The sequence below is a fragment of the Pseudoliparis swirei genome, chromosome 7 (genome assembly GCF_029220125.1).
Source record: "Pseudoliparis swirei isolate HS2019 ecotype Mariana Trench chromosome 7, NWPU_hadal_v1, whole genome shotgun sequence".
Lineage (NCBI taxonomy): Eukaryota > Metazoa > Chordata > Actinopteri > Perciformes > Liparidae > Pseudoliparis > Pseudoliparis swirei.
This window is the reverse complement of record NC_079394.1, coordinates 11,479,588-11,499,000: the sequence shown is the minus strand read 5'-3', so window position 1 is coordinate 11,499,000 and position 19,413 is coordinate 11,479,588. Positions and strand designations below refer to the sequence as shown.

The 19,413-nt window shown below is 40.4% G+C and overlaps 1 protein-coding gene across 1 annotated transcript in view; it reads left to right on the top strand.

Annotated features, from left to right (window-relative positions):
* Positions 1-19,413, top strand: part of si:dkey-215k6.1 (transmembrane protein 132B) — a 247,211-nt gene that overhangs the window by 156,936 nt on the left and 70,862 nt on the right. The window contains 1 exon segment of the mRNA XM_056420146.1: positions 7,541-7,730. Within this exon segment, the coding sequence (XP_056276121.1) occupies positions 7,541-7,730 (190 nt within the window).

The window sequence follows — 19,413 nt, the reverse complement described above, 5'->3', positions numbered from 1 at the left end:
ATAATAATCATTGACAATATTGTCTTTCTGGAAGTTCTAACACATCAAAGTTGGTGTCTCTTCCATATATATTACCTGGAGATCGATATTATATTATTATTATTCTATAAATATAAGAAAATGTATCCGCTGTTTGTGATTGGTTCACGCGTGTGCACTCGAGAGGCATCGGCCTCGCTTTTTTTCTGTTGACATCACCCAAGCAAATGAAAACCAAAAAAGGAGAAACATAATCGGCTATGCAGACATCACAAAGAAGGAGCCTTAAGAGGAATGGATTTAGGAGGATTGGGCAAGATGTTAAATCAGTGGTCACAGGTGTTTTATTCCAACATATAGTGTTTATATACCTGTTTGAAATGTTTGATAGAGGATATTGCTTTAATGTGATGTGGGATCTCATTCCATATTTAAGTATACATATGACATAATGAGATAATTGCTCTGCGAAGGCGGTAATGGAATAAGTGCACGCAAAATTGATCTAGTGATGTGTTCCTGACTTGAGTCGTGTCTTTGGAAGTCAAGCGGTAAGTGGCGGAGTGGAGTTATTGTGCCGGATCCGAGGGTAAAGTTTATGGCTGGGTGAAGTGCAGTCAGATGGATATGAGGAGAGTATCATTACCGCACAAGAGGAAAGTTGAAATGAGATTTTCCGTATTAAAAGGTTTCATGAAAATCAATGAAGTGGCTCTAGCGACATGACCTTTGCTGAGTAAAGTGCACATATATAGTAAATATTAATAATAATAATAATGCAGACCTGCTTGTTTTGGATCAAGGCGCACAGCATATCGGAAGTCACTGAAGAGGTTATTGCTTTCAAGATGGTTATTTAATTGGTGGGAGGACTTTTCTTCCAATAATGGTGGTGTTGCTTGGAGTGTGGATCTGGACCCGTGGCTGTGAAACATAAGTTAGATTCTCAGATAAATAAAAAAAAACGGGGTTGATCTGAGTGAAAGATAGAGAACCTTAAACAGAGATTGATCAGATAGTGGAGGAGAGGCAAAAAGCTGTCAACGTGAGGGAAATGCAAATTTAAATCATGCATATCACAAGAATGAGAATGTTTCAAAGAGGATGCGACGGTTCGTTCTGTGTGATCTTGGAGAAAGAACCTCGGTGCGTGTGGAGGAAGAAAGACGGAGTACCAAATAACGAGTTCTTGAACAGATGTAACAAAATAATCATGGGAGGCACACGCAATCTTTTCATCTCACTCAATTCCTTGTAAAGAAAAAAATATTTAAATTGTCTATATTTTTCTTTTTTTACCGTGTTTTCTGAGTGTTTTTCAGTCGGGTGGCTGAGTGGTCGCCCTGCAACCGCAAGGTTGTCGGTTCGATGCCCGCTATCCCAATTAGTTGCATCGGGCAGTGTCCATGAGCAAGGCACTGGACCCTCAGCGCTTCACTAAAATGGCTCTAGTGTAGGGGTGTCAAACTCATTTTCACCGTGGGCCACATCAGCATCTTAAAGGGCCGGTGTAACTGAAGCAGTGTATAAACTACTCCTGAACATATTGTTAAATAACCTTTCTTTGCATTTGATTATTGTTAATTTGAGAGTAGAAATATTGTACACAAGAACATTTCTCTAATATTATAACACAAATCCATTTAGTTTGTAACCTTCAATATAAAAGCATGGGATATAAAGGCGATCATTTGTCTTTCAAGTTGTCAGGGGCCGCATAAAATGACGTGGTGGGCCGCATTCGGCCCACGAGCCTTGTGTTTGACACCTGTGCCCTAGTGACTTGACCTTTGCTAGAGCTCCTTAATGACTAAGGATAGGTTTAATGCAGAGAATAATTTTCATATATGTATATAACATAACTATATGTAATATATTTTCAATATAACAATAAAAGTCTTCTTTGTTCTTCTGCAATGATGTTTTTTTAGCCTTGTGTTCAGTAGTTATTTGGTGTCATATTAGTTTTCTCGCTCATGTTTTCAAGGATCTGTTTTTATTGAGATTTAATAGTTGCAGAAATTAAGAGTTTATCTCTTATAGTTTAGTCAGCCGTGGTTATTTTGTAGCTGGTGATGTAGTTTATTGCGTATTATTTGAACTCATGGAACACACATTTCTTCTGGGTTGACTTCACTCATTATCTTTCATTTTTTGGCTTCTGAAGTAGTTTTGAGTTTTTTATTTCTGAGACATAAAGTGGAGAGTGTGGCCTCTCAGGGAGTCCAGTAGAAGTGAGGGAGCTGATATTGTGGTGTGAATTACTCCAGACAGTTTAGGGGATGGTCCTGTAAATATAAGGTCAAGGACTGAAGTGCGGGCGTCACCGTTTACTGCCGGCGGCTTGATTAATTGATAGATACCGAGCTTTATTGCTGTAGCTTTCAGTGGTTCTGAGCTCCAGATTGATTTCCCCCCGATCCAACAACGTCCTTCGTTTTTACTGATTTTACGACATCAGCGAACTGCGATAAATAAACACTTTCGCTGACATTTGGGGGGTATTATGTGACAGTAATTGCATGTTGACAATTTACAACCTTTTGCGACACCTCCGTTTAAATTTGTGTTATTGAGTGTGCATATTTCGGACTCACATAAAAGGCAACTCCACTTCCTGTATTATCTATAGATGGTACATTTCTATAGGAATACTTGGCGTTGACCGTGATTCAGAAAAGGCCATTATCTCTTATCTCTCACAAATAAAGTGTGTTATTATTATTATATGGGTTGCACAAGCATCATCTTAATTTTGTCCATTTTGGGGAGGAGACTTGGTGTTTTAATGCAGTTGGCGGTATAGAACATATTTAATGCATATAGAGGTAATCTGCCTGTAAACACAGAAGAAGTAGAGCCCGGGAACGGAAACCAGACAAGACGCCATCTATGAGAGTGTTGGTTGTTCTTCATTTTTACTTTGCTCTCGTTGTCCACACTTACCTGTTGTTCCAATGTTGTTGTGCATTTTCATGTAATTTAGATGTTCACTGCATCAGACGTTATTCAGCAAAGATGTGTCCATGTCCCATAGCGCATTATCTCTTTAGAAAAATTCAAAACGACCCCTCAAGCAAGCGTACAAACGTCTTCGAGCTGTCAGATTTCTTCCATTTCCATACAGCTTTTTCAAAGGAGATACTTCAAAATTCACATGAAAATATTATATTTTTAAATATTACATCTGACTGGACCAATTTAGGCATGGGACGATATGATAATTGCATGTCACCATTATCCTGGCCAAAATAATTGAGATTCACAATATTATCAGTCATGACCATAAAGCACTTTAATGGATACTAAAAATGATGTAACCATATTATTTAAATAATATCACCTGCATATAAAGGATAATATACGATATAATATATATTTGTTCATATATGACAAAACCTTTAAATATTTATTTTTAATCATGTTCTATTTTTTAGATTGTCACTCATGAGGATATTCCCAATTATTATTATTAAGACTTGGGATTTTTTATCGTAATTTTCAATGAACTCTATTATTGTCTGATCTCTAAACAGCAGCTTTCCCACAAGCCAGTAATGCAATAATTATACATTTATGAAATAAAAGAAAGTTGGGCAAGCTGGGGTAAAAAAAGGTGGTTTCAGTTGAAAGATGGTAAAACTATAATATGATGTCAGACACAGAGGGCAGCAACATGATGGGGAGAGATAGATGAAAGAAAAGCAAGTATGATGGAAGGATCTGGAAGAGGTCAAGGGAAGCTGACACCCATCAGTTTTCTCTTCTTAATCCATCTGTGTAACTCATCACTCATGCCATCTGCCTAGACAGACACACACACACACACACACACACACACCAGCTATCACATTCCCTCAACAATTGGCTGTCATGACCTTTAACCATTATGTGTGTGTGTGTGTGTGTGTGGGTGGGTGTGTGTGTGTGTGTGTGTGTGTGTGTGTGTCTGTCTGTGTGTCTGTGTCTCTGTGTGTGTGTGTGTGTGTGGGTGGGTGTGTCTGTGGGGGTCTGTGTCTATGTGTGTCTGTCTGTGTCTGTCTGTCTGTGTGTATGTGTGTGTGTGTGTCTGTCTGTGTGTTTGTGTTTGTTTGTGTGTGTGTGTGCGCGAGCGTGTCTGTGTCTCTGTGTGTGTGTCAGTTTCTGTCTAATGCATGTCCCACTCGCCGCTGGACGTGTGTGTGTGCGTTACAGAATGTCAGCAACAGGGAACTACAACAATGGCCGATATTTTAAAAAGCGTCTCTCTTGACGCTGTGAAACAGTTGACTTTGGTGTGTGTGTGTGTGTGTGTCTGTGTGTGTGCGTGTGTGTGTGTGCGTGTGTGTGTGTGTGCGTGTGTTATCTCCAAAAGCCCACCCAGGAGACCATTTGTGTTGCCCTCACTGGGAACTGTAAGCGGATATATTTCACTACTATCTTGATCCGAAAGATATATTGTCAGATTTCAGATAGTTTATATTTCACAACCCGCCGTGTTTAAGATAAAAATACAACGAATACTTTATCGCGTGTGCAGGCTTTTTCTTGGATCTTTTTGGGGGGGATTTCATTGATTCAATGAAATAGATTGAACGAGTTGGAGGTAGGTTAATTTGGTTGAAGATGTTTTCTTTGACTGAGGTATGTGCACCTGTGTGAACTGGGTTATAAGATAAGATATGATAAGATATCCCACAGTGGGGAAACTTCAGGATCACAGCAGCGGGTGCACATTAGAGCATTAATACAAATAAAAGATTTAAATAAAACACAAAACACAATAACACTAATACTAAAATACTAAATATATAGAGAAAACCAAATATATACACCATTATGATGACTTGAGTCTTAGTTTTGGTTTTATTCATGCTGTGATTTCTTTTTTTCTTTTGTATATTGTCTGTCACTGTTTTATGTTTTATTGTCTGAAACTTTGTGTTATGTGCTACTGCTGCTGTCTTTAATCTCAATGACGCATGTCCTGGTTAAATAAATTTAAAATAAAATAAATAAATAAATCTGAATCGGGCCACAACCCTGACTTCCATATACCCCGACCCTATAACGATGACTTCGCTGGGCTGATGTCGAGAAGGAGATGCAAAGACTTTCTGTCGGGACAAATGATACGATGGTGTGTGATTCACACCAGCAGCCGACTGCCAGGCGCAGAGGAACGCGGGTAATGACTATAAAGCTGTGAGGGCACGATGTGCAGGGCGACTCCAAGTTGTCACAATGACAAAATCACACATTTATGTATGTAAGAATCAGAATAGAGAGGTAGAAGTTGAACAAAAATATTTCCTTTTTTTTTCTTAAAAAAAAAAAGTTAAGCCAGATAGAAAGTTTAAAATGGAATAAAAGTTATTTTGATGATGACTGACAGAACTTTCTAATGATTTTGAGATTGATAATATCTTCTGGACTCACTCTCACACAGCGGCTTTGGATAGGCAGATAGCTGTGCTCTAGCTATGTCTTCATGCTAAGCTAAGCTAAAGTACACAGAACTATAGCTATGTATTTATGTTAAGATAAGCTAAAGTAGACAGATAACTAGCTATGTTTTATGCTAAACTAAGCTAAAGTAGACAGAGAACTATAGCAATGTCTTTATGCTAAGCTAAGCTAAAGTAGACAGAACTATAGCTATGTCTTTATGCTAAGCTAAGCTAAAGTAGACAGATAACTAGCTATGTCTTTATGCTAAGCTAAGCTAAAGTAGACAGAGAACTATAGCTATGTCTATATGTTAAAGTAAGCTAAAGTAGACAGAGAACTATAGCTATGTCTTTATGCTAAGCTAAGCTAAAGTAGACAGAGAACTATAGCTATGTATTTATGTTAAACTAAGCTAAAGTAGACAGAACTATAGCAATGTCTTTATGCTAAGCTAAGCTAAAGTAGACAGAGAACTATAGCTATGTCTTTATGCTAAGCTAAGCTAAAGTAGACAGAGAACTATAGCTATGTCTTTATGCTAAGCTAAGCTAAAGTAGACAGAGAACTATAGCTATGTATTTATGTTAAACTAAGCTAAAGTAGACAGAGAACTATAGCAATGTCTTTATGCTAAGCTAAGCAGACAGAGAACTATAGCTATGTCTTTATGCTAAGCTAAGCTAAAGTAGACAGAACTATAGCTATGTATTTATGTTAAACTAAGCTAAAGTTGACAGTGAACTATAGCTATGTCTTTATGTTAAACTAAGCTAAAGTTGACAGTGAACTATAGCTATGTATTTATGTTAAACTCAGCTAAAGTAGACAGAGAACCTGCATCAAAGACGTCTGGAGCAATGCTCCTCGTCCGCGGTGAGAACAAATCATCTTAGCTTTATTAACCAGAACACTGTTATCACACACACTCGCCAACACGAGGAGGGAGGTGAATGTATATCCTAGAGAGGCCCTTCGTCTTCACGGGAAGTACGAAGCAGAATGGCTCCTATCCTCTAGGTTGTAAAATGTGTTATTATTTTTGGATGGCAGCGTGTGACTCCTCACATCCCTCCCCCCCCCCCCACACACACACACACACGGACAGCATTTTCATCTTCTTAGCAGTCCTCAAGGCAGAAGCGCATCATATCACCGCCTTCACCAAGACCCTCTCCATCATCGCCTTTATTAACGTCATAATCATATCTTCACTAGGAGCAGTAGATGCTTTTCTCAGCTCTAAATATTGTGAAGGTGGATTTATTGTTCCACTGATGATACTCTGGACTTGTGTTACAGTGGGTTCTGATGCTTACAAAAAATTAAATCCATAACTTAAAGTGTTCTTCCTCCAAAAGGTGACCTGCCATGACCTGTGACAGAGCCTTGTTCCATCAGGAGGAAGTGCACACCAAAGTTGCATTGACCTAAATGAGGCCTGAGAGTGATTTTGGCCAATACTCCTGTGTCTTGTACAATTCACTTTTCGAGTATTATGTATCTTCTTAACCTTTTGAAAACCGTAGGGTCTGTATTGCTATAAAAAAAAAAATGCTATTTTCAGGCCTCTGCTCCAAAAATTGCAAACTCAAACTAAAAAGGCTGTTTCTCTGCAACCACTAGGGCTAATTTCTTTTAATTTTTACCCTTTTAAAATTGTTTTTCTTTTGTTCAGACGTGTACAAATCAGTCTTTGTTACTGGATAAGAGTAAATAATGATGGCACACAGAAAAATATAAAGATTTCAGAATTGGGAAAAAAAAGCACTTCCAGTATGATTATATTGTTGCAATGAGGCAGGTGAAAGGTTTAAAACTCTCACAAATCATATTAAAATATTTTAACATTCTTCCTGCAAAGTTTGAAAAAGTGAAGCAGAACAAAGTTCAATAATTCAGGCGAGGTCTCCAAAATGGACATTTTAGCACATTTTGAATGAGAATTTTTTCGTGCAACAGACCATATATCTGCCTCAGATTTATCTTTTGAAATGTTTACCCAGAGCACTTTTCAAATCGTCTGGCTAGTCAGGGCAGTCATCACTCATCAGGACTCTTTGCAGGACATAAAATGTGAAAAGATTGAAGTGAATTACATCCGTTTTCCCCTTTTCTCTCTCTGCGTCCGCAGGTTGGAGAGTCCGTCCTATGAGGTGATGCAGCTGGAATTTGAGGTGGACAACGTGATCAACCTGGTGTCCACCCAGACGCTCCACTGGAACGTGGAGTACATCACTGGCACGTCTTCCAGGCAGACGGAGAAAGTCTCACACCTCTACATTAGCAACGCTGACATCCAGGGAATCGTACCACTGGCTCAGGTGAGAGATGGCGTGATAGATGAGCACAGATACACAGAGTTTTATTCCAGATATATGAGAGTATACATGTCGACATACCCAGCAGGGCTCATTTATTCTGCTGGAATAGATTTCCCCCTCCATTTCCCTCCTCCTAACCTTCCTGCTGACACCTCCAGCTCATCCCCTTCGGGTTGATCAAAGCTCTAAAGGTCAGCTTGTTTACCCCCTCCTGTTGCGACAAGCCTCCCGGTCTCACACACACACACACACACACACACAGCAGGTTTCACCCACACAGGTGTCAAAATGACAAGCAGCCTTCGCAATTATGGACACACAACCAAGCAGGTACACGTGTGTCACCCCCCCCCCCCCCTTGTGTGGGCGTCGTGCTGGCAGGTGTCACTCCAGGTGAGACCTCGGCGCAGTCGGCCTCTTCAGGTCTTTAAAGGCTGCACTGCATATAGACCCACAACTTAACCGTCTCGTATTCTGAGTCTAGACTTCGGTATAACTTTAAGAAGCATTGGCAGGAACAATTCACAAAAGGTGTTAATTTAACAGAGAAAGTTATTATTTGCATATTTAGAAGATATAACTCAATAATACAACTCTGGGAAAGCGAATGAGGAATAATAAAAAAAATATGCTTCTTGATTCTTCTTCTTTCCCAATCTGTGCATTTCCCATAAACTATAGATTAACAACTGAAATAATCTTGACATTTATTATTAGAGTTGCTATTTAGTCAAATAAAATACAATTCATGTTGTATTGTTTGTTTTTCTGTATATTCTGGGCATCAAATGGTCACAACTGAGTTAAATTCAAAGAGAGAAAACCTTTAGATAAAAATGATGTTTTTGGACTTTCTTTTTATCAGACAGGGTCAGGTGAAGGCAAAGATTGCTTTCATCTGTCACATTTCTCATCACCACCACCATTACATTCTTACATTCACAGATCAAAACAGACACATCCCATAATAGACATCGATGCACTGGCTGCAGCAACCAAGAACCTCAGGCTAAAAAAGTGAGGAGGAGGAGGAGGTTCCCAGTTCCATTACCACTGAGGTAGAGCTAATCTGGCCTGATAGCCCTCCTTCAAACAGCAAAGCCCTAGTGAGAAAACCCAATTTTGTTCAGGGCTTTTTACAACCCCCGTCTCTTTCACACATGCCAGAAGCTTGAAACCATCATTTCAAATCGCAGTGCTGTTGGGATTTTGCTAGTTTAAAATCTTCTTTTTTTTTTTTAAAGGGAGCAGTGTGAATGGAGCTCTGGAGTGAGTAATGCTACATACCATCCTCCTTGTATACTTTAATACAGAAGCATTACAATGTGTTTAAAAAATCACGGATTTAAGTTGATTGTTTAAAGTATTTTACATTTTAGTTTTGTAGGTATCAATTTAATCGGTCTATATCAATAATTAGCACTAATTTGACCTAAAAAAAGACCTTGTTATACTCTTTTATGATTTTACCTTCTCTATGATTGATTGTTGGATGCCGCACAATTCATTGTTTGTTTTTGTGTCCGTCTAAAAAGAGAATCAATTTGATCCCCTTGTGTATTTAAATAGGAAAAACATAGACGTGAAGCGGCAGGTTGAAGTGTTTGGTGTAACCACTTGTGTGATTGTAGACTCTCGGTATAATTTGGGCGCATATTGTCGTTCTCCTCTCCTCCCACTCGCTGCATCCTGTGCTCCAAGGACCGTTGCGATTGGTTTAAAGAAAGACAAACAAGCCGGAGGGTTTACACAATATGTGGAGCCAGGCGGTTATTTAGACACCGAGTGTCGAGCTTTATTTCGTCAAATGTATTTATGTAGAGGTTTATAAGAGAGCTATATACATGGACAAACCAAACACAGCTATCCGATGCAAGTATCACAGTGTTTACGGTGGATTCTAGTTTGATAGGTCTGGCTATGCAAGACAGAGTAACCCCAGGCCTCCATAACAGCTGACAGCTCCAATGCTTCTCCAAAGTTTCTTGAACTCGACTCCAGGAATGTACACCCATAGTTTGAGATCCAGTAACTCTGAAGGCCCTGCACACATCATTCATTAATTTCCTTCCGATCAAATCCCTGAACGTCCACTACCGTCCGGTATGGAAGCAACCGCGTAACGGCGTTCCGTCGGCTTGGTTTTCGTTAAGCCGCAAACGAACCGCAGACGCACTGAGTTCCTGTCTCCTGACGCAAAAATAACGTGACGTCATTTATTTGATTTTCTGCTTATCTTTATTTGATGTGAACAAAGACACCTTAATTATATACACACAAGAAATAAACTCTCTCCTACTGTCATACGATCTTAGGGTCTTGTTCTTACGGAAGAACAACTGTGTTTCCTGTTGCCTAATGCAGCTCATGACGTCATTTATGAACTTTGTCCTTGTGGCTCTTACAGAGTGCATTTAACCATTTCAGTGTCATCATGTCAGGATGTCGTAGCCAGAGAGAGAGAGAGGACCCAAATGCCGACAACTCTTCCAAAGAAAGATGTAATTCTTTACTCAAGACAGATTACACACGGCAACAGGACGACAAACACAAACTAAACGGTACGAAGCCACACCGGGGAACGAGACAAGCAGGGTTTCAATACACAGGGAAGGAGGTGCAGGTGATTAGACACAGGGGAACGAGACACAGGTGGACACAATGAGGGCGGGGCCAGCAATCAGGACCAGGTCAGACAATCACAGGGACAGGAAATGCAGGGAAACAGATGACACGAGGACTTCAAAATAAGACACAAAACAAGACACAGAAACTCCGGGTCATGACACATCGGCCCACTGCGTAGCTTTTTCATTTGTTCCCACCAACATGTTACTACTTTGTTATAAATGGTTTTAAACACGTTGGGAATTGAAACAATTTACATGAATACAAAATACATTCGATTTTTATCTATGTTAAAATAATTAGACTTTCACCAGAACACACACAGAAACAAATGCACATATATGTGTGTATATACACTTCACCCAGTTAAATTCTCTCTCTCTCTCTTTCTCTCTCTCTCTCTCTCTCATCCCCTCTCCCTCTCTCCATCTCTCTATCGCCGCTCTCTTTTGGGTAAAAGCATCTCAACATGGCTGCTATCACCAGCCATCGGGGCCTCCTGACCAGGCGTTGATTGCCAGTCGGTTGTTTGAGGTGTGTGTCGCAGAGAGAGAGGGGGTTGTCTGCGGCAGGTCACCGAGATGAAAGCTGGTCCTCGGGAAGGCAGAGGAATCAAATTATGAGCTAGAATCTTCAAAGTAAGTCGGACGTGAAAGCTTTCACAAAGTCTTGCATCCTCCTTCCTAAACAATCCCACATCTGGCGAATGGGGAAAAAAAGTAAAACTATGTGTTAAACAACCCCCCAAAAAGAGCTCATGCATAACTGCATCAGGAGCACTCAGCGCTGGCTTTAAACATTATTTCTTCGTCTGATCTTTCTGGGTGTTTTTCGACTCCACCTCAGAAATCTTCCTCCATCTCCCAAATCAAAAGTCGGCTTATCAACAATGCCGATGTGGTAATGCATTGCACATCTAGGTTTATAAGGCAATAATGAAAAAGCAGAACACTGCCTGTCATTACCGAGCTCCCTCCGACATGTTCCTCCTAATTCCGCATAACCATTAAGGTTCTGATCTCTTGGCTGAGTGGGAAAGAAAGAGGCCCCTCTTCAGGAAACGAGGGATTATTAGGAGTAATTTGTCTCCTGCGGGGGCTGAAAAATTGGTTTCATCTTTTAGAGAGGAGTGGGGAGGTGGGGAGAGGAGAGAGGCAGAGACATAGAAGTGAGATTTGAGGGAGAGAAAAGTCTATGAAAAGCATTCATGTATAATAAATATTGGCTTTGTAATCTACTAAATGTAAAAATACACAACATACAATATTATATTGAACCAGATGTCATATGCTGTGTCATTATTGCAAAGTGTGGAATATATGTATTTATATAAATACAAATAAATATATACACATATATATATATATTTCTTTATGTATATAAATAAATAAATACACATATATATATGTATGTATACATATATATATAGCTTTATATATTGCTTTATACACACATATATATATATATAAAGAAATATATACATGTGTATATATGTATTTCTTTATATATATATATATATATATACAGGACTGTCTCAGAAAATTAGAATATTGTGATAAAGTTCTTTATTTTCTGTAATGCAATTAAAAAAACAAAAATGTCATGCATTCTGGATTCATTACAAATCAACTGAAATATTGCAAGCCTTTTATTCTTTTAATATTGCTGATTATGGCTTACAGCTTAAGAAAACTCAAATATCCTATTTCTAAATATTAGAATATCATGAAAAAGTATACTAGTAGGGTATTAAACAAATCACTTGAATCGTCTAATTAACTCGAAACACCTGGAAACACATTTTCAAATGTTTGATTTTGTTTTGCTGTTATAAATCTTTTTTTTTACTTGGTCTGAGGAAATATTAAAATTTTATGAGATAGGATTTTAGAGTTTTCTTAAGCTGTAAGCCATAATCAGCGATATTAAAAGAATAAAAGGCTTGCAATATTTCAGTTGATTTGTAATGAATCCAGAATGCATGACATTTTTGTTTTTTTAATTGCATTACAGAAAATAAAGAACTTTATCACAATATTCTAATTTTCTGAGACAGTCCTGTATATAGAAACATATAGAAATATATTGCATGAAGGGAACAGTAGGGTGGAGCAGGGGAAAGGTGCAAACTTTTGGAGAAGTGAAAATGTGAACTCCACAAAGTGGACTTGCAGTCAATACTCTGAAAGGCGTCCCGCTGAGGCAGCCGGTCATTGAACTGAATTTATGCTTTTCACACATGGCGGCTCGGTGAGAAACGTTCATTTGAATTTATCCCAGCCAGTCCTCTCAAATTTAATTCTGAAAACTTTTGCGGAGGGAGTAAACCCATAAACTTGATTCATTATGAAGCCGAGGCTATGAACAGTTTAAGTACACAACATTCATATTTAAGAGGCAGTTAAATCACCACCCTTTGCTTCACACAATATACAAACGCTGACAAATCCACCGCTGGTTCCTAATGTACTGTCTGTGAATTGATTCCTATTGACTTATTGGGATACCATCTCGTCTGCTTGAAAGCGTCTATCCAGATGATGTTAACATGTCACAAGATGGAATATGACAAAAGCACATTTCCATTGGCACATTTGGTATTTGCATAGCGTAATGGAGGCGTATACTGTTAAGTAGTGTAGACAGAAATTGACATTTATAAAAACATTTTCTTTTTAATGAATCTGCTGCCATGGTTTGTCACCAGGCAGCAGATGAATAAATATCCACGTTATCTTACTATGTGTAAAAAAAAAAATAGGTTAAGGTTTTTCATATCATCCACCATCTATATTGTGCAAATTATCATTCCACGTTCAGTTTTTCCCGTTGTGTTGTCTATAATTGGCAAATCTTGGTATCTGTTTTGTATAATACTGATTATGAAAATATTGTAATAATTGTGGTAGTATTACAGTCTTGAATTAGTATATTTGTGATACTCGCATCTACAGAAAATGTATGTTTCTTAACACAAGTTATTGAGCAAATATCAAAGCTGAACTAAATAAACATTACGAACAGTGTGTACACGTAATGTAAAAACCACAGGGGTTGTTATCAATGTGTGTGTGCTGCATACATAAAGCACAGTGTTGATGTTTCAGCACCACGGACAGCGTCACGGTGGATCCAGAACCCTAATGGGACAGTTTTGTGTTCATATGAAAGTGGTTATTATTTATATAAAGAAAAAAAGAAAAGCCCTCCCTTCCTTCCCTCTTCTCGTTCCATGTATAAATCTATGGCTGTGCCTGCTTTACAAGAAGCCAATCTCTGTGATGATGACAACACGAGAGGAAATAATGGAGATAAATGGAGAGGGAAAGAGGAACACAACAATCCGTCCTGTTAGGCGAGCAGCACACAGATACTTTTCCTGCTCTTAGAGGTATTTTAGCGGCTGATAAATTGGATCAGTAATAATGTTGTGTTGTGTTCCCCCGACAAGCGCCATTACATACCCCCGCCTGGAATCAGGGTGATGCACAAGCTCTCAGGGGGAGAGAGGGAGAGAGGGAGAGAGAGACTATTTTCTGGGAAATCAGCATGATTTGAACACTTCAATTAAAAATGTACACATGTTTTTTTCACATGTTAGAGGCCAATGTGTCTTCCGAGATCAATAACGTTTTGATTGATTGACAAAGGAAGGAGACATAAAAATGAGACATGTTGACAACCTGCATATCCCATCGGATCTTACATGTGCCCTTTGGTAATAATGCCTTTGCATTAAAGTCTGTTTGGTCCCATGTGTGTGTGTGTGTGTGTGTGTGTGTGTCCATGTTTCCAGCCTTCTTAGTCGAGCAAATGTACCTCTTCTGATTGGTTCGTGAGTAGAAAGAGGAAACTCGGTAGTCGATACTCTGTTGATGAAAGCAGACACACACACACACACACACACACACACAGTTTTCAAACTCAATTATAGATTTACCATTTTCACGGTCTGTGTGTCTATTAGAAACATACTTTTATAATTTTCTCCCCTCCCAGTATTTTGTTTGCTTTATCTGTATGTCTGGAGCTATTGTTGTTCTCGATGTTGCCTTTTGCTTTGTGTGTGTGTGTGTGCGTGTGTTTGTGTGTGTGTGTGTGTGTTTGTGTGTGTGTATGTGTGTGTGTGTGTGTGTGTGTCAGCAGTGGTTTAAAAGCCTATGATTGCTAATTTACACTAACATTAAGCAACACACTGTGGAATCAATATTACAAACACACTCCCCAGCAGTTTCTCTTTGTTTATTTTAACTCTCCCCCCCTACTTCTCTACAATACATTCTTGGTACCAGTCTTCATCCGGCCGATCGATCAACACACACACGACACCTTCTCCGTATGCGTGACTGCGTCATTCGGGTTAAAGAGGAACTCGCGTGTCCTGGGCTCCACTTTAATTTCCACACCAGTCAAAAAGAATACAGGATGAATAAAAAGAGAGGGGGAGAGAGGGAGCAATGTTTAAAGCTTCAAAATGCAAGTGTGGCGGTGATGTAATAAAATAACAAAACGTTTATTCGGCCCTGCTCCGGCTCTGTGAGATGAGGCGCGTGGCCCTGAGAGGAAGATGTGCTCCTCCTCAAACATTTGCCTCATACAATGTAAACGCCTGTGACTTATTGTTTATCCAGCATTGCAAAAAACATCTCCAGCATCCATAACAATAATGCCGAAAACAAAACCACATTTCCATCTTCCCGTAAACACTTTGCAAAGAAGAACCCGGTAATGGTGGCACACGGGCAAAAAGAGACGAGTACACACAGGAACGCCAAGCATCATGTCACCGCACTACTGCTGTTTGTTTTTGTTTAGGGAATCGAGTGAGCATGACTCCGAGTAAACAACATATTATTGGCTCGTATTATGTGTGTATGGATTACAGGTACTTGAACCTAAAAGAGTATAACTCGGAAACAGGAAAGGCAAAAAGAGGATCTCTACTCGTCTTTTCAGGCAGGGTCAAAACCGGGGGGTCAAGTCCAAGAGGGCAACAAATCCAAAAAAGGGGGGCAGGCAAAGTTCTTAGGTCGAGTAAACAGGCAAACAGCGTCAGAACAGGCGGATCAGAGTCAATCTTAGAATACACTGGAGAGCTTGGCAATGACACACAAGACAACCTGGCAGAGGACAAGTGGAAGTGAGGGAGCTGAAGGGGCTAATGGGGGGGTGGGCTGCAGGTGTGAGGACCAGGGGATGAGCGAGGTGAGGATGACAGGAGAGAGGTCATTAAGCATGGAGGCAGGATGAAGACTACGATGAAGGCGGAGAAGTCGTGACAATGTGACCAAATGCAGTGTAGGTGAGGGATGAGTGTTTTTTTTAACCCTCACAAACACCACCGTTTATTACCTTTTCAAAAAGAGGAAGGAGAAACTAAAAAGTGGAAACACCCCCTGTGGTGTTTGGGGCTGTAAACCCACGGAAATCTAGGGACTGGATGATAACAACTTTCATTTTCATTTTAAGACTGGCTGATTTTGACTTTTGACTTTGTTCATGAACCAAATGAGAAGCCAGGACGACCTCCTTCACGCTCCGTTAACTCTAATCCCACCCGGGAGCTGCTTAGTCCACCCAGCGTGTCCTAAAGCAGCTGGGGACTGAACGCCGGGCTCGGAGGCAGAGGGGGACGGCTTGGGGTTAGAACTGGCAACCCGCTAACTGTACGGGTTTTTAAGATTTAAGCTTATGGACAAAACTGAGTTCTGGAGTCACGGACAAAGACCAGAGGAAACACAGAGATGGAGAGGTATAGATGTTTATTCTACACAGTTTGCACACTCTCCTTCACCTGAAATTCGCTGAGTAAGCTGAATAAGAGAAGTGGGCGGGAACCAACCGACAGGCTGACCGGGTGCATCAGGAGAGAGATGGATGAGTTTAGGTCCAACTAGTTGGGTTGATGGAGAGAGGGTGATGAGAGAGGGAGAATGGGGGTGGAGGAGAAAGACGAAGAAGAGGAGGGGTTTGACTAATTGATAGAAGCGAAATTTGGGAGACAAAGAGAGAGAAGGAGGACGGAGAATTAAAGAGATCGCTGAAGAGAGGGAGCAAGTTTAAAATAGTAGAAGTGGGCGTGGAAGGGAGAGAGAGCGGCGGAGGGAAAGAGAGGGAAAGAGAAGGTACAAAGTGGAAGTGAGGAGCGCCATGTGTGAGTCCCTCTGAGGTCCTGGGCACCACAGAGGAAGAGAAGAACAGAGTGAGAGAGGGTGGGAGAGAGAGAGAGGAGAAGAGAGCAGGGCAGTTCAAATGCAATTAGATGTCTGGAAATCGAAAGTACAGTTCACCCTGGGATCTTTGCAAGAGTGGTTTGTGTGTGTGAGGGGGCGGGGCTTCATACCTCATGTGTTTGTCCCTCCTCCCTCCTGTTTTATCTCTTCGTCACTCCCTCTCTCTAAAACAACTCCCTCCTCTCTCCCTCTCTCCCAGACCTCTGTAAAGAGGGGAGCAACATGTCAGCTGCTTTTCACCTTTACATGATGCTCGTAACCATTTCCATTGAAATATATATTAAAGAGTCTCAATAACACAACATAGGTCTTCCCGGCTTATATTTTAAAGTCTTTGTGCGACAACATATCTATAACATCAATTAGCTTCTTTAAAGAATATGGATCAAATTCTAACAATGATGTCATCTGTTTGTTGCGTTGTAAGCTTTAAATATGATGTTAGTCACATGAACATAAGTAAATGTGTGATAGCTTTCCATCAGATTATTTTCATTAAAAGCTTATAAATATCCCATTATAAATGTTTTGCACGAAAACTTTTTTAATTACCTATTTTAGTTTCACCGCTTGACATTTACAAAGATTAGACATAATTATGTTAACAGAAATAGTAAGTAATTGAACTAGAAAACACAAACAAGTATTTGAAATTATTACTTTGTGCCACATGAAGCCAACAAATTGACAACCTTATTCATTATCTTATGAATACATATACAATTACATATATAGACACACTGTAGGAGTTCACAAACACACAATGATATATTTTCTGTCTGTTTCAGGAAAGGCTAAAAACAACATCAGTCTCTCCGGCTAATTATACCTGCTCTAATAAGCTCTTTGCATAATTACCACTGGCAAACCTAAACGCTGTCCCCAAGAAGACGTATCCATTTGACCCCATTAGCGTGCGTGTGTGTGTGTGTGTGTGTGTGTGTGTGTGTGTGTGTGTGTGTGTGTGTGTGTGTGTGTGTGTGTGTGTGTGTGTGTGTGTGTGTGTGTGTGTGTGTGTGTGTGTGTGTGTGTTCATGACGGGAACACAGACCACTGTGGGTAGCATGCAAAGGCGCCTCAGGCCGTAGATCCGACCTTTGCTTTCCAAGCCGAGGGACAGGAACACAGAGTGTGTGAGGCTGGTGCTCGTTGCCCCAGCAACCGGGCAATCTAGTCCTAGATACCCCCGTACGCTGGTTAGCATCTTGTTAGCCGCTGTAATTAGTGTTGAGGCAGACAGACAGACAGGCAAGCAGGCAGGCAGACAGACGGACGGACAGATATTTGGGACAGAGACATGCAGTCAGACATACAGATGGGCATACAGACAGACAGACAGACATGCAAGCAGGTAGACAGGTAGACAGGCATGCAGACATACAGACGGACATACAGATGGACAGACAGGCAGACACACACACAGACAGGCAGACATACAGACGGGCATACAGATGGACAGACAGGCAGACACACACACAGGCATGCAGACATACAGACGGACATACAGATGGACAGACAGGCAGACAAACAGACAGACAGGCAGACACACACACAGACAGGCAGACATACAGACGGGCATACAGATGGATAGGCAGGCAGACAGGCAGACACACGCAGACAGGCAGACGGGACAGCCAGATATTGGCTGCGGTTTAGAATTCGTAGAGTCGTGAACATCTTTCCTCTTCACCAGGAGACAGGATGTGATCGACTGAATATTGAATATATTCAAACGACGTCCACACGCAGGTCGGCGTTAACATTAGCGTAGAAGTCCCGACACCACGGTTAACCCCTCCACGTCGGTATGAGAAGATCAGAGAAACCGATCAACCGTTCAAGCAGCGCTTACACAACAGCCACGAGGGAAGAGGCCAGAGCACGAAGGCTCTCTTTCAAGCCTCAAGTTCACACACCTGCTCACCTTCAACGGATATTACCAAAGCCCTCCCACTGCTGTCCACCCACCACACTGGTGTCCGCCCACCAGCTGGGAGTTTACTGCCTTGACATTATCAATTGGACATGTTTCATCGCACAGTGTGTGGTTGAATTAGTCACAGGGGGATCAGCGGTACCTTCGCAGACGCCCTCCAATCGGATCGCAGTCCTGCACGCCTCCTCATACAGGATGCTGTGCCGGGTTCATGCAGTGACATATTGTATAGGAGTGAAATATGTGTTCACACAAGTATGAGCATACACTCACAAAAACGATTCAAGCCCTTCTTCGAGGTGACACATTTAAATATTGTTTGATACATTTAAATAAATCAATTACAAAAATAGATATTTATATTTAATGGGTGGAACACAAAATGTATGAATTCTTTCATTTATTAGATTTATTTAGGTTAGATGGTGTGCATATCAACTCAAAATAAATGTATTTCATTGAGGACTACCCTTTGCGCATGCGCCAGCTGAAAATCAGTTGTTTACAAGGTGAAGACACTTTCAGGGCTGTACGGTGGTGTAGTGGCTAGCACCGTCGCCTCAAAGCCAAAAGTCTGTGGGTTCAATTCCCAGTCAGGGCGTTCCTTCTGTGTGGAGTTTGCATATTTTCTTAGTTAGTTAGTTTATATTTTGAGTTGGACAAACACAAATTAATTTAATTTAATGAATATCGTTATTTTATTTTAGATGTATTTGATACAAATGAGTTGGACTAACTTAATTACATTGTATTGCACTGATGTGCTAAATTTGAGTTGGAGTTGCATATAATTATTGGATGGAAAACCTGCCAACAATTTAATTGAGTTCATCCAATGAGTCATTTCTTTGAGTGTAGGCTCACATAGGCTTTGAAGAACAAGGCA